The 22745-nt window shown below is 34.3% G+C and overlaps 3 protein-coding genes and 1 pseudogene across 3 annotated transcripts; 1 reads left to right on the top strand and 3 right to left on the bottom strand.

Annotated features, from left to right (window-relative positions):
• Window positions 1-4797: 4797 nt before the first annotated feature.
• Window positions 4798-6816, bottom strand: MC9 (metacaspase 9). Its single transcript, XM_012227353.4, has 2 exons — window positions 6379-6816; window positions 4798-5561 (listed from the first exon to the last, which is right to left on the bottom strand). The coding sequence occupies exons 1-2, from the start codon at window positions 6740-6742 to the stop codon at window positions 4972-4974; spliced, it is 954 nt and encodes a 317-aa protein (XP_012082743.1). The 5' UTR covers window positions 6743-6816; the 3' UTR covers window positions 4798-4971.
• A 5705-nt stretch (window positions 6817-12521) lies between these two features.
• On the top strand, window positions 12522-14950 carry LOC149492527 (pentatricopeptide repeat-containing protein At3g28660-like). Its single transcript, XM_089716555.1, has one exon. The coding sequence runs from the start codon at window positions 13169-13171 to the stop codon at window positions 14162-14164; it is 996 nt and encodes a 331-aa protein (XP_089572681.1). The 5' UTR covers window positions 12522-13168; the 3' UTR covers window positions 14165-14950.
• A 70-nt stretch (window positions 14951-15020) lies between these two features.
• On the bottom strand, window positions 15021-17380 carry LOC149492526 (actin cross-linking protein, putative (DUF569)). Its single transcript, XM_089716556.1, has 3 exons — window positions 16622-17380; window positions 15555-15846; window positions 15021-15446 (listed from the first exon to the last, which is right to left on the bottom strand). Exons 1-3 carry the CDS (start codon window positions 17195-17197, stop codon window positions 15415-15417), a joined length of 900 nt encoding a protein of 299 aa, XP_089572682.1. The 5' UTR covers window positions 17198-17380; the 3' UTR covers window positions 15021-15414.
• Window positions 17381-18842: 1462 nt separating this feature from the next.
• On the bottom strand, window positions 18843-19610 carry LOC149492525 (uncharacterized; annotated as a pseudogene).
• Window positions 19611-22745: the final 3135 nt, after the last annotated feature.

Below are 22745 nucleotides of genomic sequence, written 5' to 3'. Positions count from 1 at the left end.
AAATAAAAAATATTTAATTTCTTATTTCTATTGTTAAATTCTCAAAATTATAGTAATATTGAAAAATATATTAATAGCGTGTATGCATTTTTTATGTAAGTCATATCATGCATGACTTTTACTATTGCATATCTTATGAAAAGCTTCGCATGATAAAGATATATCTTAATATCACAACTTTTCAATATATCTCAATAAGATACAATTTATTATTTTATTATATAATTTTACTATTTTTGAATGATGTTATAAAATATTATTTCATCTTTTAATATTACTTTGCACATCATGCGAATTATAAGGGAAAAAATAATTATATTTTCAAATAATATCATATAGGAGAAAAATAAATAAATTAATATAAATAAGTAAAAACTATTTTATTTGGAAATAAGAAAGAAATATAAGAGAAAAACTAGAAGACAAAAAGTTTGAGGACAACTCACAAAGGTAAGACACTAGTACACTAAATTAACTTGTTTAGAGCCATTAATGACCATATATGGACGAAATTAATATAAGAGTATATTAGGAAAAATAAAATAAGTATAATTTTACTGTATTAATTAAATTTTTTTAATATATGTGCAAGTCAAATTATGATAAATTTTTTTTTCCTAAAAAAAAAACTACGATAAAATTTTCTTCTCTCGGTTAAAAAGAAAATTTTTTTCTTCTAAAAAAAAAACTATGTTATTTTTTTTATCAGCAAACTATGATAAAAATTATAGGTTAAAGGGATATAACTTAATGTGTTTAGTTATTGATATTATATAACAAATTAAATTATTTTATTAAATTTGATTTTTAATGGAAATTATTGGTCAGAGTTAGTCTGCATTTTGTCAAATTTGATTTTTAATTCAAACTTGCAAAGTATTGGTCAGAGTTAATTAGTTATATTTTAACTATCCGTTTTTGTACAACAAGTCTAACAATTATGTAAAAGATAACAGGTCCAACCGCCAGTGGATTACCACTCGCCTTCACTTTGTAGCTTAGACAAATGCTAAGTTACAGTTGCACGGCGGTTTAAACTTAGACCGGACTCGGGTATGTTGACATAATTATATTACTGTTTAATAATATTTAGAAATATCAAATTCATATATAAAATTTAAAATTTATGTAATATACTAAGAGGACATTATAAAATTTTATAATAGAAATATATGAAAATTTAAATTAATTAGAATTTCAAATCCTATTATAAATATGACGGAAGTAATAATTAATATTTTATTTAAATGAATTTATTATAAAATTTAATTATTGAAATAAATATCTAAATTGCATTAAAATAGATAGAAAATTTGAAAATGCGGCAATTATTTAATTCTTTTAATTTTTAATAAAAAAGAGTCACATTTCAAATTTTAAGTAAGGCAAATTAAGAAAAAAAAGGAATAAAATGGTATTATCTACAAAAATTGCCCCATCCCTATTAAAACAAGCTATTAAAGCAAACTTGTAAAGAGCAGTACCCTCTGGACCTCTCAAGTTAAAAAATATATATATATATTTCTTTTAAAGTTAAGCTTAGCAAGACGAACAAACTTCACCAATCAATTTTAAGGGAATTGTCTGCTTTACCCCTCCTTTACTGCACTTACCATCCTTTTTTCCTTTCTTAAACGGGGATTCAGTTAAAATCTACCATGGCCCACCTATAATAATAAAATATATACCGTGCCGGGATCGAGTCGTTCCATGTATCACTGCTGATTTTGGAATTGAGAGAGTAAGGTGGGGAGGATAAGGGTGAAAGTAAAAAAAATATTAAAATTAATTTTTTATTCTTATAAATAAAAAATTTCCCCCATAGGCAAAAAAATTTACTGACTGTGTTTCGAGTAATATTTAATGTTTTGATATGATTGAAATACTATCTTAATTAATTATAGCGTCTGGTAATAGAATTTAAGATAATATTTTATGAAGGTTATCTTCGTTAACGTTTAGCATGTTATAATTTCTTTGTGACATATATACCCGTCACTTCTTGTCTTTTTACCTTTTTTCCTCGCTTTCATATCTTTTTTGTTATTTTATATTAGTCGATTAATCAAATAGTTATTTGTATCGAACACTTTTATCATAAACCGCTATATAATCATTAATCACTAACCACTAATATTTAACAGCCGACAGTTATAAAAAAAATTAAATTCACGAAATAGACTCTTAGACTTTTAGTAGCTGCTAATTGTCTAGCCCAATAACTCAAACTCTACTACTTCTATAACATTACATCACCGAACAAAAAAAAATAGTGTTTTGAACTTGGTTAAATCCCTATACGCTGCCTCATAAGCTATTACTAAACAAGGCCTAATTTTATAAACTTACATCTATCATCCATTATCACAAGAACATCATTTATCATTATTATTATTAATTATTAATATCAATTGCATCAGTTGAACTAGCTACAAACACATTCAAATTTGGGTTTTTTTTTTCCCTCTTACAATCAAATAAGAAACCATGCATGAAAAAAAAAAAAAAAAAAACTAAATAATGGAGTTGAAAGGAGAAAATAAAACATTTACTTTTAAATATTACTTACGGTTTGCATTTATATATTCCTAATATTGTTACCGTTTCGGTATCTCTTATTGTGTCCCACGAGTTTTCAAACGGACGAAATTGTTTATCGTCTTACATGAAAAATGATCAGTTTTTTATATAAAAGATTAATCTCTTCTGCTATTATTGATTGTCTTTAAATAAAAAATTTTAGTTTTCTATATTTGTATTTTTTTTATTCCTATAAAAATATTATGATATATTTATCTTAAATTTTTTATCAATAATTTGCCAATTTTCTGCAAAAAAAAAAAATTAAAAACATTAATAAATTTAAAACTTATACAAAATTATATATTTGAAATTCTACCAAGTTATATCTAATAAAACAGTTATGCAATTAACTAGTTATATGTTTTCTTTCTAATCAATATTTGCATGAAATTCTGGTAAACTCATGACCAACTAATTGTTAATGATCAAAATCATAACTTTTGCATTAGAACTGTTTTATTTAATATTCATGTTATATTCACACTATTAAGTTATATATTGAAATGGTCTGGTAAATTGTAAAATATTTTAATAATTTGACATTGTTATTTTCAGATATACATTTATATGGTCTTTGGAAATTTGTGAGATATTGGAGCAAAATTAAGCATTATAATTATACAAAAATTCAAATAATTATGAGTTAATTCTTTTCTATTAGACAAAAAGTAAAATAAAGTTAAATTGTCAAAGTGGCATTTGAACCGACGCCCTTTCCTTGCACCGAAAGTTTAAGCCTGGTGCCTTAGACCACTCGGTCATCCTAATTCATGAAAATATTTTGCTTTAATAAAAAATTCTATACTTTTAAAAACAATTTTCGCTTTTTAGGTGAACCAGTTATGAGGCCCCCAAAGAAAATGGAGGAGGTTTTTCGATGGTTGTTTTTTTTTTTTTTTTTTTCTACTTTTGCACCGATTATCTAATAATCTGTTTAAAACTTTTCTTTCGATATTTTAATAAATAAAAAGTTAACACACAATATACACAATAATACTTTACATTGTATTGCAATAAATTTAAAAATAATTAATTAAACAATAATGGCCAATAAAAGATATTAATACTCTAAATTAATTAATTTAAAAATAATTAATTAATAAATTCAACAAAGTGTCTATAAAAACTCATTTAGAGTAAGTTTGAATATTAGTAAATGAATTTGAGACAGATGTGTATTAAATTAACTACGCATAACAAGTTTAGCATAGGTATGTTTAAAATTGCATGCACTAGCTCTCCACTACAATCCATTATATAATTTAAATATATTTATGCAATAAAATATTTTAGATGAAAATTTAAGTGCATATTAGTGATGGAAGCAGCAATTTTCGCATGTGTTCTACTTATCTCAATCCATTTATTTATAAAATTTGATATTTATAAATTTTAAAATTTATTTTAATTCTTTATGATTTTCACTAATTTTATTTAATACCAATGGTCCTTCGTGTTTCGTACGGCTATACAATATTTATATATTTTTTTTCAAATGTAAGAAATATTTATATATTTTTTTTCAAAATCAGAAAAATCACATGGGTAGCCTATTTTCATGATAAATTCAATATAGTCATACAAACCATAAAGCGAATTTAAAGATCTCAAATATTATCGACTTGAAAATATTCAACTTATCATGTAAAGGAAAACTAAACTTATATCTTTGTGATTTACTCAAAATCTGAAAATCATATGTGTACATTATATGTTGCAAGTTCTTGGAAAACAATCAAGGTATAGAAGATCAAGAGAAATTATTTATTTTATCGTCCAACTCAATTAAAGGACTAGTTGCTACTACGAAGATTTACATTTTTTATCAAGATCATCTTCAAGCGGAAATTATATAATATTATCTTTTATTTTTAGTATTATTATTCAAAATAATATATATATAATTCTTTTGATTTGTTAAAAGATAAGCAACTCTATTAGCTTCTAATTGCAATGTTTGATATTATAATTAACGAAATATACTTTTAAAAAAATAGAAAAATAAAAAAATAACAATTATAAAGATTTTTTTAATTTATTGAGAAATAAAACATATCCAAATGTGTTTAGAATTAGGAAGCATGCTTTTCTTTAAACTTTCAAATTTTTTTTAATGCTAAAATGGAAACAAGTTTAATTATGATAATGCAAATAAATTTAATTATTAAAAAAATTTATGTTTATTAACTAATAACTTTTTAAACCCATTCAATGTAAAACAACAAAATGAATTTCTCAATTATTTTAAAAAACAAATCCACAAGGCATAAACTTATTACATTTTCACTTTTATAATAAGTGATTAATCAATTATTTCAACATACAATAACCATAAAAATAAAGACAACACTGAAAAATTAAACTTGATGGTTAGCTAGCTAATTATAATTAATTCTCAAGTTGCCAGAGAAAAGCAGAATCGGCATTCTTATCACTACAATACAGACAAGGGTGTTGATCAAAGCCTTGTGTTTCCAAAACCTTTCTGGCCATCAAAACAACTTCATTATTACTCAGTACCTCCAAATGCTGTTTCAAAACCATTTGCACAGAATTACTAAAGGCTCCATATGCCTTTTCTCCTTTCTCAATTGGGTTCATATCGGCAGAAGTCTCATTTGCCTGGCACCCACTTAACAATATTCCTTCATCTGGTTTAATTTCCAATTCGGAAGGATCGTCGAACTTGAATTTCGGTAGTTTGAATTTCAGGCTGGCGTCTGCTCCGAACAACTCTAAAAAGTGGGTTGCAGTGTCGGATGTGTTTATTCCGGTGAGAGATGCTAAGTGTTCGATTATGGATTCAAATGGGATGGATTTAGAAATATGGCGAAGTTTCGTTGTATTTGTTGAAATATGATTAGGTCCTATTTGCTCTTTTTCTTTGTCAATTAGACCACCACTATGGCATGAATCTGATAGGATTGTGAAGCTTGTTCCCTTCGGTAGTCGGTTCACAAGCTGCCGGAAGTCCATATCTGCAACAGTGTACAGTGATTACAGATTATATCACATTATATATTATAAGTAAAAGTGTGCAAAACCACCTACTGAACCGAAAATCGAATCAACTCATTTTGGTTTGGTAAGCTATGCAAGGAAAATTTGGTTCGAATTTATGTTTGGTTCGAGTTGGGTTTAAAATCGAATTAACATGGCAAAAACTGATCAAATCTGATTGATTCGGTTGGATTCAAATGTCAATTTCAGTTTCATTTGGTCTGCCTCCAAAACTTCCGTTAGCAATTTTTGGCTTTGGTTCAGTTCGATTTGGACTGAGATGCCAATTTGCTTACCCCTAATTATAAGTTTAATTATCATAAAAGGATTTTTTTTTGAAAAATTCTGAAAAAATAATAAAACAATTTTGAGAATTTAGAAGCATTGCATAATTTTTTATATTTCAACCTATTCTAATATTGCTGTAAAAAAAAAAATAAAAACAAATGATGGAAAAAAACCTGAATTTTAACACTTTTTTTTATATAATTTTACAATTTTTTAAAAATTTTATTAACCAATACCTTATTTATAACAATTATGACTTTTAAGTGCATATACGATCTGACAATAGATTAGTTTGGAATCTCTTTTCTCTCAAATACTAAAAAAAAATGATTATTTGACCTAGAAAAAGACAAATAAATATGTTAAATTAATTATAGGCACTAGAGTTTTCTTTTTTATCTAACAAAATAAAATATTAAGTATGAAAAAAAGTAACAAAAACGATTGAAAAACAAATTGATTGACTAACTAAAATCAACCCCCCCAAAAAACAAAGGTAAAACCTACCAGTGATGAGATTAAAGTCACAAGGCACAATTGCCTCATCTTGCCTAAATGGATGCCCAGGCTTCAAGGATGGAATTCTTGTTCCATGTCCACTATAATGGAAAAATAAGACATCTCCTGGTTTAGCCTCATCAACCATAGCATCAAGTGCCTTCTTTATATTAATACCAGTAGGCATTACAGAACTCAACCCAGCAACAGTTGAATCTACTAGGAGCTGAATGTGGGTAGACTCGAACCTGAAACGTTTCACGAGCAACTCTCTCATCGCTACTACATCGTTAATACATCCATGTAATTCATTTCTGCTGTTTGGATAATTGCATCCGACTAAAACGGCCATTCTCTTATTTCCCTTCTCCATTTTCAAAAAGTAAATATAATAAAAAACTGAATCAAATTTTAGAAAAGTTTTGTTGTTGTTGTTTTTGGTAGATTACAAGTGAATATATATAGATAGATGTATGGTGGTTTGAAATGTGGTATTTAATATTTATGTTTCACTTGTAAGTTTTGTATCACATTAATTGACTTTAAAGTTTGGAAAGGTTACTTAAATGAAACACAAAGTAATTCTAAAAAAAAAAAAATAATAATAATGAAACTCTAAATGCTAAATTAGTTTGACGACAACATGCATTTAGTACCTTTGGCCATTATCAGAAAAAGCTGACCACGACGGCAAGTCATTCATGTTGAAGGAAAATCCTTTTATAAGGTTTAGTTGGATTTGAGCGGTTTTGACTCCAAAATCATAAACTGAAATAAAAGATTAGTTTTTTTTAAAAATTTTATATTAAAATCAAACACCCACATTTTAAAACTGCAATTTTGAATCGGTTTTGATGGATTTGGGCCATTTTGTGAACACCCCCTCATGCAAACGACAGGAACCGTCTAAAAAGCTAAAGTGAAACTTTTCCTCCATGTGTAAACGACATGAAGTTGGTGCCGGTTTATTTCGAAAGAAATGCTTTTTACAGCTCGTTCTGTAGGATTCCTATAATAGCCTAACTAGAGTATGCTATGCCCATAGCTAACAGAGTATGAACCATCAACTTGGTTACATTCATGAGCCAACTCTTAAATGGCACCAGACTGAGCATCCAAGCATGGAAGCGTTGTATTTCCCTTGCAGAACGATGTGCGACCACTCGCCAGCTCCAGGCCCTGCACGCGACTTTCATTGTCCATGGAATCCACAAAGACAACTATGCTATGAGCAAACTCATTACTTTTTGCGCTCTATCGTCCCATGGTAATCTCTCTTATGCTTCCCTTTTATTCAACCAAATTGAAATGCCCAATTCATTTATTTATAACACTCTTATAAGAGCTTATTCTCGTAGTTCGCAGCCTCATTTAGCTCTACACTATTTTGATAACATGTTAAAAGATGGTAATAATATAAAGCCACAAAACCATACATTTCATTTTGTTCTATTTGCTTGTGGAAATGCGTGTTGGATTGTTTTGGGTAAGCAAATGCACTGTTGGGTATATAAAAATGGAATGGTTTCAGCAGATGGGTGTTGGGAAAAATTACGCAAAATCCCCTTTATGAAGGAGCAAAAGAAAATAATAACACACAATTTGATAACGGAGTTCGGCCAATATTGCCTACGTCTCCGGACTGCCACAGATCTTTTATAGGAGAAAAATAAATATTGTTTACATACACTCACAACACTCTTTCAAGAATATCTTAATTTTTCTTCTTGAATAATCTCTCTATTTTTCTCTCACAATTACTCTCGCTCTCTCACAATTGCTCTCACTCTCTATTTCTTAGTGTTGTACTGAGATGAAGAAAATCCTCTCCTATTTATAGGAGAGGTTTAACGCGTCCACCGAAACTGTAACGCGTCCACCGAATCCTAACGCGTCCACCGAAAACAAATTTTCTTCTTCCTTTTTATTTCTTCAAACCGTGTGGGTCTCATATGTTGGAGGGACCCACAGTAATACTTTAACAATCTCCCACTTGAAGACTGATTTTAATCTGTCTTCACACATCAATCATGCGGCAGTCTTCTCTGGTCTGTTATTCTAGCAGGCCAACTGAAGTCGAGCACAACTTCAGTTTGTCAATGGTCACCACCTTTGTTAACATATCTGCCGGATTCTTACTTCCTTGGATCTTCTCCAGTATTAACACATCATCTTCTAATAGAGATCTGATGAAGTGATAACGAAGTCCAATATGCTTGGTTCTGGAATGAAATGCTGAATTCTTTGCCAAGTGTATTGCACTTTGACTATCACTGTACAAAACATTCTTTTTCTGTTTGAATCCCAACTCAGTTAACAAACCTTGAAGCCATATCATCTCTTTGCTGGCTTCTGTCACTGCGACATATTCAGCTTCTGTTGTGGATAAAGCTACAATCTTCTGTACCTGTGACATCCAACTAACAGCTGTAGTACCAACAGTGAAAATATAACCTGTGGTGCTTCTTCGGTGATCAATGTCGCCTCCATAGTCTGCATCTACATAACCTTGTACTTTTAGTTCTCCTTTACCAAAGTACAAACACTTTTCAGTAGTGCCTCGTAGATACCTCAAAATCCACTTTACAGCTTCCCAATGAGCTTTCCCTGGATTTGACATATACCTGCTAACAACTCCCACTGCATGGCCAATATCTGGTCTCGTACATACCATTGCATACATCAAACTTCCTATGGCTGAAGCATAAGGAATTTTCGCCATGTCTTTTCTCTCTTCTTCCGTCTGAGGGGACTGGTCCTTGGATAGGCGAAAATGGCTAGCCAAGGGTGTGCTGACCGGCTTAGCATTATTCATGTTGAATCTTTGCAATACACGATTGATGTAATCCGCCTGAGATAATTGCAACACCTGTTTTTGCTTATCTCTCGTGATTTGCATTCCAAGAATCTTTTTCGCTGGACCTAAGTCCTTCATGTCAAATTCTTTTGACAATTGCTTCTTCAAGTTTCTGATATCATCCATATTTGAACCTGCTACTAACATATCATCAACATAAAGCAGTAGAATGATATAACTGGACCTGTATCTTTTGAAGAAGCAACAGTGGTCGGCATTGCACTTCTGGAAGCCTTCATTGTGCATGAAACTGTCGAACTTTTTGTACCACTGTCTTGGAGCTTGTTTCAGTCCATACAAGCTCTTCTTGAGTTTGCACACCATATTCTCTTTTCCTTTTTCTGAGAATCCTTCCGGCTGGTACATGTATATCTCCTTATCCAAGTCTCCGTGAAGAAACGCCGTCTTTACGTCCAACTGCTCAAGGTAGAGCCCTTCACTGGCAACAATACTCAACACAGACCTGATAGTATTGAGTTTTACAACCGGTGCAAATATGTCGGTGTAGTCAACTCCTTCCTTCTGCTGGAACCCTTTGACTACCAGTCGAGCTTTGTATCTCTTGGAACCATCATGTTCCTCTTTCACTCGATACACCCATTTGTTGTGAAGTGCCTTCTTTCCCACGGGTAACTCAGCTAGTTCCCATGTTTGATTGGAGATTAAAGACTTCATTTCGTCTTTCATGGCAAGCTCCCACTTGCTGGCATCTACCGTTTGACATGCTTCCTCAAAGCATTCAGGTTCTCCTCCATCTGTTAATAACAAATAATTCATATATTTTCTGTTAGGCTTTGGAGGACGTTCAGACCTTCTTAATGCTTGTGGAGGAGAAGTTTGTGGTGTGTTGATCGATTCCTCTAATTGAGGATCTTTAACTAACTCATTCGGCAGACTTTCTGAGATGTCGTCCACCTCTACAAACACTGGCCCACTCTGCTCTGAGTCGCTGGCAACTGTGTCATGTCTGTTCTTGTACATCATTCTTTCATTAAAGACTACATCTCTGCTGCGGATTACTTTCTTGTTTTCTTCATCCCAGAGGCGGTATCCAAACTCATCACCGCCATAGCCGATGAAAATGCATTTCTTAGATTTGGGATCAAGCTTATTCCTGCCATGATCACCTATATGCACATATGCTACACAACCGAAAACTCGTAAGTGTGAGAGTTTTACTTCTTTTCCACTCCATACCTTTTCTGGTATTTTGTGCTCCAATGGTACCGATGGACCTCGGTTGATCAAGTAAGCTGCTGTGTTGACTGCTTCTGCCCAGAACTGCTTTGGTAAGCCTGATTGTACACGTAAGCTTCTGGCTCTTTCTGTCAACGTTCGATTCATGCGCTCAGCTACACCATTATGTTGAGGCGTGCCTGGCACGGTTCTCTCCATCTTGATTCCATGCTCATAGCAGAACTTCTTGAACCTGGTGTCTTCATATTCACCACCATTGTCGGTTCTGAGCTTTTTAATCTTCAATCCTGTCTCATTTTCAACCATAGCTTTCCAAATTTTGAAAGCATCAAATACTTCTGACTTATATTTTAGAAAGTAAACCCATACTTTCCGAGAGTGATCATCAATAAAAGTCACAAAGTAGTGTTTTCCACCAATGGATGAGACAGTAGTTGGTCCCCACACATCAGAGTGAACAAGCTCAAGTTTCTCCTTCTTTGGGGTTCTTCTATTTGTCTGAAAGCTGACTCTTTTCTGCTTTCCAAATATGCAGTCTTCACACATGTCAATTTCAATTGACTGAATACCTGGTAGTTTTCCCTGTGAGTGTAGAATCCTCATTCCTTTCATACTCATATGGCCAAGCCTCTGGTGCCATATATTGGGAGTTTCACTGTTTGCTGCAACAGCAATGGAATAGGTTGCTCCTCCTGTGCTGTAAAGAGTACCACTCTTACTTCCACGAGCAACCATCATTGCACCCTTTGTAATCTTCCAATTATCGCCGTGGAAGGTTATTGTGTAGCCGTCGCTGGCCAACTGACCTACTGAGATTAAGTTCTTTCTCAGGTCAGGAATATGTCTGACATCCTTCAACTCCCATGTAGACCCATTCAACTTAATCTTCACTACTCCTTTACCAACAATATTACATGGTTGGTCATTACCAAGGTATACTTTTCCAAAGTTTCCGGGGGCATACCTTTCAAGGAGTTCTTTTTGTGAAGTTGCATGGAATGACGCACCGGAGTCTAAAACCCAAGATTCCTGCTTGCTTTCCAAAGAGCATATAAGTGCATCATCTTCTCCTGAGGTGGATGCAACATTTGCCTCTAACTTCCCCTCCTGGTGCTTAGGTGCATTCTTGCACTGATTTTTGTAGTGACCAGTTTTTCCACAATTCCAACATGCAATGGTCTTTGTGCTATTGAAATTGCTAGGATTTCTGGATTTGGACCTCCTGTCCTTTGACTTGCCTCGGTAGTTCGATCTACCGCGTCCATTCCCTCTGGTTGAATTTCTTCCTCTTGATTCTGTATGCAAGACTGAAGAAGTTGAAGGTTCACCTGACTCTCTCCGTCGGATCTCTTCACTAAGAACTAGGTCACGAACATCATCAAATTTTAACTTCTTGCTTCCGGACGAGCTACTCACAGCTGTGACAGTAGCATTCCAACTTTCTGGTAGGGAAGACAAAAGTATCAATGCTCGTACCTCTTCATCAAATTCAATTTCAACTGAACTCAATTGGGTTGTCACTGTATTGAGTTCATTGAGATGTTGGGCCACCGAAGCGTTTTCCGTCATTCGTAGATTGAATAACCGCCTCATCAAGTGAACTTTATTTGCGGCCGATGGCTTTTCGTACATATTGGAAAGAGCCGCCATAAGACCCGCGGTGGTCTTTTCTTTTGCTATGTTGAAGGCAACATTACGGGAGAGGGTTAAACGAATAACGCCGAGTGCTTGTCTATCTAGAAGATTCCAATCTTCTTCCTTCATAGCCTCTGGCTTCGTTCCTGAGAGAGGTTGGAAAAGACCTTTCTGATACAGATAATCCTCTATCTGCATTTTCCAAAAGCCAAAATCTGCACCGTCGAATTTTTCAATTTTCGACTTTCCTTCATCTGCAGCCATTACTCCCACTCGAGTCTAACTCCGCCTTGATTGTTAGTATACGTGAATAGTGACCGTATACGTAAATAGTAACCGTATACTTAAATAGTACTATGCGTGAATAGTCCTTGGGCTTAACAGTGTCGGACTTAGCAACCGTAACTCTAATAGTACTATTCACCACCAACTTTGCGTTACTGTTTTACTATTCACCACTAAGTCGATTCTGCAACGACTTTCCGAGCGGACAACACCAATAGACTCGTCGTAATTTTCTGATCGTCGTGGTATATTTGTTTTCAGAGTATATCCACGGATCCGGTACCGCTCTGATTAGCGGGACCTGCCGAAACCTTCGGCTCTGATACCAGTTGTTGGGAAAAATTACGCAAAATCCCCTTTATGAAGGAGCAAAAGAAAATAATAACACACAATTTGATAACGGAGTTCGGCCAATATTGCCTACGTCTCCGGACTGCCACAGATCTTTTATAGGAGAAAAATAAATATTGTTTACATACACTCACAACACTCTTTCAAGAATATCTTAATTTTTCTTCTTGAATAATCTCTCTATTTTTCTCTCACAATTACTCTCGCTCTCTCACAATTGCTCTCACTCTCTATTTCTTAGTGTTGTACTGAGATGAAGAAAATCCTCTCCTATTTATAGGAGAGGTTTAACGCGTCCACCGAAACTGTAACGCGTCCACCGAATCCTAACGCGTCCACCGAAAACAAATTTTCTTCTTCCTTTTTATTTCTTCAAACCGTGTGGGTCTCATATGTTGGAGGGACCCACAGTAATACTTTAACAATGGGCATATTCAAACTGGAGTTGTTAGATTATATACAGAATGTAAAGTTATGGATTGTGCACAGAAGATGTTTGATGAAATTCCTATACCAGATGTAGTTCAATGGGATGTGCTTATAAATGGGTATGCTCGCTGCAATTTGGAAAATGAGGCTTTAAGGGTTTTTCAATATATGTTCGTCAGGAGGGTTGAGCCTGATAACTTTTGTGTAACTACAGCATTGATGGTTTGTGCTCAATCTGGGGCTCTTTGGCAGGGGAAGTGGATTCATGAATATATTAAGAAGAAATCATTAGGATTTGATGTGTTTATCGGGACAGCGCTTGTTGATATGTATGCAAAATGTGGATGCATAAATATGGCTGTAGAAGTCTTTGAGGGTATGCCTAAAAGGAATGCATTCTCGTGGGCAGCCATGATTAGGGGATTTGCAATACATGGATATGCAAAAGAAGCAATTAATTTCTTGGAGAGAATGCAGGTGGAAGACAGGCTTAGGCCTGATGGGGTTGTTCTCCTTGGAGTCCTAATGGCTTGTACTCATGGAGGGTTGATAGAGGAAGGCCGATTTCTTTTAGAGAACATGGAAGCTAGATATGGGGTTGTAGCTAGACATGAGCATTATAGTTGTGTAGTGGACTTGCTATGTAGGGCAGGTAAATGGGATGAAGCGATTACTCTTATAAACAAAATGCCCATGAAGCCGCTTCCCTCAGTTTGGGGGGCTGTATTAAGTAGTTGTCGGACCCATAAAAATGTTGAGCTTGCTGAACTTGCGGTTAATGAACTTCTACAGCTAGCAAATGGTGATAGGGCTGAAGAAGAGGCAGCTTATGTCCAATTGTCCAATGTTTATTCAAGTGTGGAGAAAGATGAATATGCATGCAAGATACGTAGGAGATTTGGTGAACTAGGGATGAAGAAGCCACCGGGCTGTAGTATGATAGAAGTGGATGGTATGGCAAATGAGTTTGTCTCTGGTGATGTATCACATAAGAATCTAGCTCAAATACAAGAAATCCTAGAGACTATACCTCTCTTCTAATAATTTTCAGATGCTAAAATGCTTTTCGTAATTAGCTTGGATTTTCACAGGGAATGCAGTCTTTCATTTTAGGCTTTTGGCTCTTGTGCTTAATGCTCGAATTGTAGGGCTATAAAGAATTCTCAAAACAAAATTTGGTGCCAATCAATTACCATTCTGGCTGCTTGGCAAGAGATATCCAGCTCAAGTTTATGTGTGCACTCAAGAAGAGGTCTACTATCGCATCCGGTTCAGTCATTATTATTGATTAGAGAATTATTTGGAGGCATGAGGCCTCTTCTTCCTCGCTCATTCTTGGACAGTCAAAATGAACTGTGATGCACCGCATATTGAAAGTCATATCCATCAGAAAAAATATGTTTTCTTCAAGTTGGGTCCTTTCTTCAAGTTGTGGATACCCTTATTGTAGAAACCTTAGCAGTAACAGAAGCTGTCAGGTTTGTGATTGTTAGAAGGATTTTGCAAGTGATCATAGAATTTGGCTCTTCAGTGGTGTATCAAGCATTATCAACCACAGCGAGGTAGTTTTTTTGGAAGATCAAAGGCGATGTTTGAGGAGATGAGATATTTCTGCATTGGGAGGGTTGCAAGTTTGAGCATGTTCGAAGAGAAGCCTGTCAAGTAGCTTATCAGGCTGAACAAAGTGAGTCCTAAGATCTCTCTCTCTATCTCTCTCTACATACACACACACACACACACACACACACACACACACACACACACGCGCGCGCGCGCGCACACACAGATACTCTGTTTATTAATTTATTTTGTGATTTTTTTTTAAAATTTTTATATTCCAATGTTTAGAGTGCACATTTTTAAGTCAAACACATTTGGTAGATATTTGAACTTATCATTTAACCAGTTTTAAATTTAATCTTCATTTAACAAATGGCTTTAATTAAAAACTCAATCTACATGAGAAATCGTGATACTGACAAGAAATTCCAAATCCTCCATCTTTTTCAAAACCTGCCAATATTGAGCATAAGAATGAAACCCAAAAGTGCATTCTGTACATATGGTTATAAGTGTCTATAGGTGCATTTCCTGCCCATCAAAATGAGAGAAACTTAGTTGATGCTTGATAAGGTATAAGCCATTGCATAGCCATAGCACAGAAAGCAGAATCCTTCATTAACGCTCCAAATGCTGAACTGCACTTTTTCTGGTTTAGAAATCTATCAGAAAGTGTGATCATGGTCGGAGATAAACTCGAGCATTATCAGCTATATCCAATTATAATGCAGTTAACTCTCAGGGTTTGCTATATTTGATGCCTCTGGTAAATTGCACAAAAGAACCATTGTTAGATAAACACAGTTAAACAGACAATATTTTCCTGAAGAATTAAAATATTTATGCAGTAATAAAATAAATATGACCTAACCTTTTCCTGAAGAAGGAACCACAACAACGTCCATGCTTGTGTTGTTTGGAGGAAGATGTAACCGAAGAGGATAAAGCTTTCCATTTAATGGATTTTGAGAACAAACCAAAATATCATCTAAACCTGTCTCTTCCTCTAACTTGAGCTTCAATTCCTCCATTTCACTTCCCTTGAAAGTGAAACTAAGCTTTTCACTTTCATCAACAAATCCTTTATCGTTAGCTACAGTATAATGAATTAGTCTTCCTTCGTTTTTCATTGGTGGTGGTATACCCGCAATTGATCCATCAGACTGCAAAACGAAAAAATAAAAAAAATAATCCTTTTTGGCATTTTAGTAATTATATGAAATTTAAATCTTCTTGTGATTAAGGTAATTTTATTTGATTTCACGACCAATTTGTTTTAGAGAAATTAATTAAGAGATTATTTAAATTGATGGAATTTGAAATTTCTTTATGTAGTCAAGAATAAATAGATCGCAATCAATGAACTGATAAATTTTATCAGATTGTTTGGATGTAGGTTATTCGGTGGATTTGGAGAGTGAGACAAGGTAAAGATTAGTAAGAGGGTTTGAGGGTGATGATGGTTTCTTTTAAAAGTTTTTCAAGGGATTGAAAATCCATCTAAATACTTCAATCTTCCACCTGAATTTGAGTGTAACCTGCTTAAAAATTTTGATTTTCAAAATTATATTTATAAATTTTCCGTGACAAGAATATTTTTATAATCTTTATAATTAAGATTATCTTCTAATTCTATTTTTTAATAATGATACATATTTTTTTTATTTAAAAATATCTTTTAAATCCATGAATTTTGTTTTCAGAGTGAACAATCAAATTTAAATCATAGATTTTGCAAATCATATTCCATCAATTTAAACCAATGGCAGGGGTCATTATACAGTATAATTTTTTATTTACACAGAAATCATCAAAATCAACGTTAAAGATAAGCAAGAAGAAAAATAACGTAACATTTGATTACCAACATGCAACAAGTTAATTATTATTTTTTTTTTTTGAAAGAGAACAAATTAATTAAATTAAGTAAATACAAACCTCAGTTCTTGAAAATGTTGGGGCTGTTGTAAGCGAAATTCTAGTTGGCGATTCAGAGTCAAACGATGTCGTTCTACTGGGCTCAGAACGCATGCACGGTAAAGGATCTGGTCTTCTTATCTCAACAATGTCAATTTCCCATAAAATCCAATCTTGCGTTGAAGTTCTATGAGGAATATCATGTGTTATGTGATTCCGCCATGGCGGTAGACCTGCATTTGCTCTTAAATACTGTCCATATCGCGTTTTAAGCTTGATTTTAGCGCCTTCTTTGAGCGGTTCCCATTCAACAGAAGAATCCAATCTTCTTGGAAGTGTTTGTAGCACTTTTTTCCCTGTCATTCCTAATAAGAATGGCATGTTGGAAGCCGTTAGGTATTTTCCATAACAGCTTTTTAAACGCACGCAGTTGGCATTTTCGACGATTTCTACTACCCATTTTGCGTTTACGACGATACCGTTTCGGTCTTGGCTAACTGTTTCCTCATCATCATCTGCTATTAGGAATTTATCGTGGTGGCTTCGCAAGCGAATCACCTGTGCTTTTTCGAAAAATTCCATTGCCGGCTCCATCATGATGAACACAACGATAATTGATTTTACCAAGAAAGAATAGAAATATATATTAGATCTAGTTAACTAATGGTGTTTGGATGGTAGGAAAAAGATTTAGATCTAATATAAATGTTTCTTTTCTCTCTATTTTCTGTTATTTGGTTTTTTATTTTCTCTTAGAGAAAGGAGAAAATAAAAAACAAGAAACTAGAGAAAATTATTGGTATTCATAAGGGCCTCTCCTCTCTCCTGTGCTTGGAATTAGGCCCTCTGATAGGACTTGCAGTTTAAATTTAGTAAATATTGTTTTTATTTTTCTTGGTTTTTATTTTATCAAACCAAATTATTTGGTTTCAACTTTCTAGATACCATATGTTATTTCCTTTATTCCACCTTAATAGCGATAAATAGGCATTTTACTTGTTTCACTTTAAGTGCTTATTTTAAGATTTTGAGGCTATATTAATTATTTTTTTCAACTTTATCCATATTTATTAGGTATAATTTAATTTTATATTACATTTAAGAAAGACAATTCAGACATTATATCATGTCTTTTTAGAAAATTAATGAATTTCAATCATTTTTTCTTGTGAAAAGATTAAATATTGCTTTTTTTAAAGTATTGATCAAATGTTGCTATTAAAGTGGAACGAAGTGCATTCTATTAAAAAAATCAGATTAATGACTAATTTATAATTAAGAATAAAAGTAATCGGATGTTATATAAGTTAATCAATTAGGTTCAGTTTAGTTTATATTTTAGGGAATAAAGGTTGTCTCTATTTACAGAAAACAATTGTTTTGTTTTTTATGAAAACAATTTTCTTAAAAAGTGAAAATTAAAAAGTAAAAAATAGAAAATGCGATGGCTTTTAAATATGCAATTCATTAGTTTCAAATTAACGATCACATCCATTTCTACAGTACTACAGTAGTATAAATTGAGAGTGAATAGAAAAATCCAAATTGACAGCTCTTGATGTTAATTGGGTGAGACAGAGCAGACTTTTGTAGACAAATGCATTGAACTTTAATTTATCAAACAAAAAAATAATAATAATAAAAAGAAATTGACTTGTTCATATTTTTTAATTATTAATTTGAATTCTAAAAAACAAAAAGGTGGGTATACCAATGAGATCGGTTTGAACGAAAATACTCAGTTTCTTAGAACCTCTTATTAATTTTTATAGAAGGAGAAAATTCAGCTCAGAGTGTTTCCTTTAAGGATCTTAAAACCAAATGCTGCATGAGCAAGATTAGGTTAGAGTCAAAAGTTGAATTTTAGATGATCGAATCAAAGTTATTTTATTATGAACTAACTAAATCGAAATTAGATGGACAAAAACTCAAAATAAATTGAACATAATTGAAAATCGAACTAAATCGAATTATAATATCTGAATAGATGACCAATTGATTAACCAAGCTAATAGAAAATTTAAATGAAAAAGAATATAGTTGTTGCATTTAAGCAGTTGCACGTTAACGTTTCACAATCAAAATAATGAAACAAAATGATTAAAAAAAATGATATCGGTAAAACACTAATTGAAAAAAAAAATTATATAACACAAATACAAGAACAATTACTAATAGAAGAAATAAAGAGACAACTCCAATATCCAAAATTCAAGTCTTTCAAAAATGATACTGCAAGCAATAGTAATGAATTTCTTTTATATATATTTCTTTGTTTAAATTATTCTAAAAGCACTTAATTTAAACAAAAAAAAAAAAAAAAAGGAAATTCATTCCTTTCTTATATTTACATCTCTGCCATTGGAAAAAATTGAACCAGAAAAATCAGATGGAAAACGAAGAAAAGCTCGAAACTGGAGATACATAACTACGAACTGATTCAAATTCAAGAATATCCACCATTTCCACTTTCCAAAGCACCCAATCCTGCGTAGCACTTCTATATGGAATATCATGCGTAACCGAATTCCTCCATGGCGGCATACCTCCATTGGCGCGTAACAATTTTCCACCTTTCGTTCTTAACTTGACATGAAATCCTTCTGTTATCGGCTCCCAATCAATTGAAGTACCATTTTCTACCGGTAACTTACTCTGAACGACCTTGTTTCCGGTCCAGCCTAAGAGGAACGGCTCGTTGGATGCCGTTAAATATTTACCATAGACACTTTTTAATCGGATAAGGTGAGGATTGCCTTTAATGAACTCGATAGTCCAATAGGCTCTATGCGAGGAACCGTCATGGCTTTGCCGGACTGTTTCTTCGTCTTCATCGGCGATCAGGAACTTTTCATGGTGGCTTCTTAGCCTTACTGATTTGGCTTTGTTAAAGAACTCCATTATTGATTAGGAAATTAATCTAAAGCTTGAAGCTGATAATGGAGAATGGGACAAATGGAAAGGAGGAGGGATGTAGTTAATTTATAGGGCGACGAAAATTGAAAGTGTTGATAGTGGTCAAATTACGTGAATTTGTCAAAACAAATTGTAGACCACAGGGCTAGAATTTGAACGGTCAAGTTGATCAATTAGGAAGGCTCTTTCTTTATCAGAGACGCGTGTTTTTTTTTTTCTCTGAATTGTCTGAAAAAAAAAAAAAAACATTAAAAGCATAGTATTGTTACTGAGTTCACCTCGTTAAAAGTATACTCATCTCAACATTATAAAACCAAGCTCAAATTTATTAGTTTCACTAATTCAAAAAGTTCTGAGCTCAATTCGTTTGTTTAATGAGTTAAATAAGCAAACTCAAAATTGATTCTAAGCTTTTTTTTTCTTTAATTTTAAATTGAGTTTAAAGCAATTTATAAGCACTATGCGTATTTACAATTATAATATTCTTAATAATTTAATGGTTGCATTTCTTATTTTAAAATTTATTAGCACTCTAATACGGTAAAAGGAGTGGAGATAGCAATGTAACGGCCCAGCCCATGTGTGATATTGTCCGCTTTGGGCCACACAGACCCGCACGGTTTTGTTCTTGGGGGAAATGGGAAACTTCCCAGGAGGGTTGGTGATTTGTTTGATCAGTTGAGAGGGGCTAGTGTATTCTCGAAGATAGATCTGAGATCAGGTTATCATCAGCTAAGGGTGAAGGGATCAGATGTACCTAAGACTGCTTTCAGGACACGCTACGGTCACTATGAGTTTTTAGTGATGCCATTTGGGTTGACTAATGCCCCAGCAGTGTTTATGGACCTGATGAACCGGATCTTCCATCCTTATTTGGATCAGTTCGTGGTGGTTTTTATTGATGATATTTTGGTGTACTCTCCGACTAGAGAGGATCATGATCATCACCTACGAACAGTTCTGCAGACTTTGAGAGACCGACAGTTGTATGCCAAGCTTAGTAAGTGTGAATTTTGGTTGACTGAGATTGCTTTCTTAGGGCATGTTGTTTCTGCAGAGGGTATTCGGGTGGACCCGAAGAAGATTGAGGCAGTGCTTGATTGGAAGCCACCTACTAATGTCACAGAGATTCGCAGTTTCTTAGGTTTGGCTGGATATTACAGGAGGTTTGTCAAGGGGTTTTCTCTTATCGCAGCCCCTTTGACTAGACTTCTCCGTAAGGATGTCCGTTTTGAGTGGACTGATAGATGCCAGAGTAGCTTTGAGAAGCTTAAGGCGATGCTTACTGAGGCTCCAGTTTTGACACAGCCAGCTCCAGGCAGACCATATGATGTTTATAGTGATGCTTCACATAATGGTCTGGGTTGTGTGCTTATGCAGGAGGGCAAGGTGATTGCTTATGCTTCCCGGCAGCTGAAGCCACATGAGAAGAACTACCCTACCCATGATTTGGAGTTAGCAGCTATTGTGTTTGCCTTGAAGATTTGGAGACATTACTTATATGGTGAGAAATGCCACTTGTATACGGATCATAAGAGCCTTAAGTATTTGCTTACGCAGAGAGAGCTTAACCTGAGGCAGCGCAGATGGTTAGAGCTACTTAAGGACTATGAGTTCACTATTGATTACCACCCGGGTAGAGCTAATGTAGTGGCAGATGCACTCAGTAGAAAGGCATTAGTTGCTCTTCGTGCTATGAATGCACACTTATCTGTGACTAGAGATGGTGCTCTTGTAGCAGAGCTTATGGTGACACCTAGCCTACTGCAGTAGATTAGAGATGCACAGCAGGGTGATGAGACTATTGCCTTATGGAAAGGCCTAGTCAGAGAGGGTAAGAAGAAGGGATTTGAGATTAGAGAGGACTGCTTGTACTTTGAGGATCGGATTTGTGTGCCTAAAATTTCAGAGTTGAGAAAGAGTATCTTAAAGGAAGCTCATAGTAGTCCCTATGCTATGCATCCTGGCAGTAATAAGATGTATCATGATTTGAAATCACAGTATTGGTGGCCGGCGATGAAGAGGGATATCACAGATTATGTGTCGAGGTGTTTGACATGCCAGCAAGTGAAAGCAGAGCATCAGTTTCCTTCTAGTTTGTTACACCCTACTTCTATTCCAGAGTGGAAATGGGATAAGGTTACTATGGATTTTGTGACTGGATTGCCTTTAACTCCTAAAAAGAAAGATGCTATATGGGTAATAGTTGACAGGCTAACTAAGTCGGCACACTTTCTTCCTGTTAGGACTGACTTCACCATGGAGCAGTATGCAGAGCTTTATATAGATGAGATAGTGAGATTACATGGAGTTCCTTCTTCCATCATTTCAGATAGAGATCCGAGATTTACTTCTAGATTTTGGAAGAAGCTACATGAGGCTTTGGGTACTAAACTGCATTTCAGCACAGCTTTTCATCCTCAGACTGATGGTCAGTCAGAGCGGGTTATTCAGATTTTGGAGGATATGTTAAGAGCTTGTGCTATTGAGTTTGAAGGCAGTTGGGAGAAGTACATTCGACTTGTAGAATTTGCCTACAATAATAGTTATCAGTCGAGTATTCAGATGGCCCCTTTTGAAGCATTATATGGCAGGAGATGTAGGACTCCACTATGTTGGTCAGAATTGAGTGAGGGCAAGATTATAGGTCCAAATTTGATTCGAGACACAGAGGATAAGGTCAGAATTATCAGAGATAGATTGAAAGCAGCTTCAGATCGTCAGAAGTCCTATGCAGACTTGAAGAGGAGGGATATAGAGTATGCAGTGGGTGATAAGGTTTTCCTTAAGGTATCTCCGTGGAAAAAGATCTTGAGATTTGGAAGAAAGGGTAAGCTTAGTCCTAGGTTCATTGGTTCATATGAGATCATTGAGCGTGTGGGTCCATTAGCCTATAGACTAGCTTTACCACCAGACCTGGATAGGATACATAATGTTTTCCATGTGTCTATGTTGAGGAGGTATCGGTCCGACCCATCACATGTGATACCAGTTGATTCTGTTACCATAGAGCCAGATTTGACTTATGAGGAAGAACCAGTGGGGATACTTGCGAGGGAAATCAAGGAACTAAGGAATAAGAGAATTCCTTTGGTAAAGGTCCTTTGGAGAAACCATAAGATCGAGGAAGCTACATGGGAAAGTGAAGATATTATGAGACAACAACATCCTCAGTTATTTACACCAGGTAAATTCGAGGACGAATTTCTTTTAAGGGGGGGAGAACTGT

Source organism: Jatropha curcas, chromosome 11, assembly GCF_041381405.1.
Source record: "Jatropha curcas cultivar XTBG-Jc1 chromosome 11, XTBG_Jcur_1.0, whole genome shotgun sequence".
NCBI lineage: Eukaryota > Viridiplantae > Streptophyta > Magnoliopsida > Malpighiales > Euphorbiaceae > Jatropha > Jatropha curcas.
The sequence above is the reverse complement of the archived record's forward strand: the minus strand, read 5'-3'. Positions and strand labels throughout refer to the sequence as shown.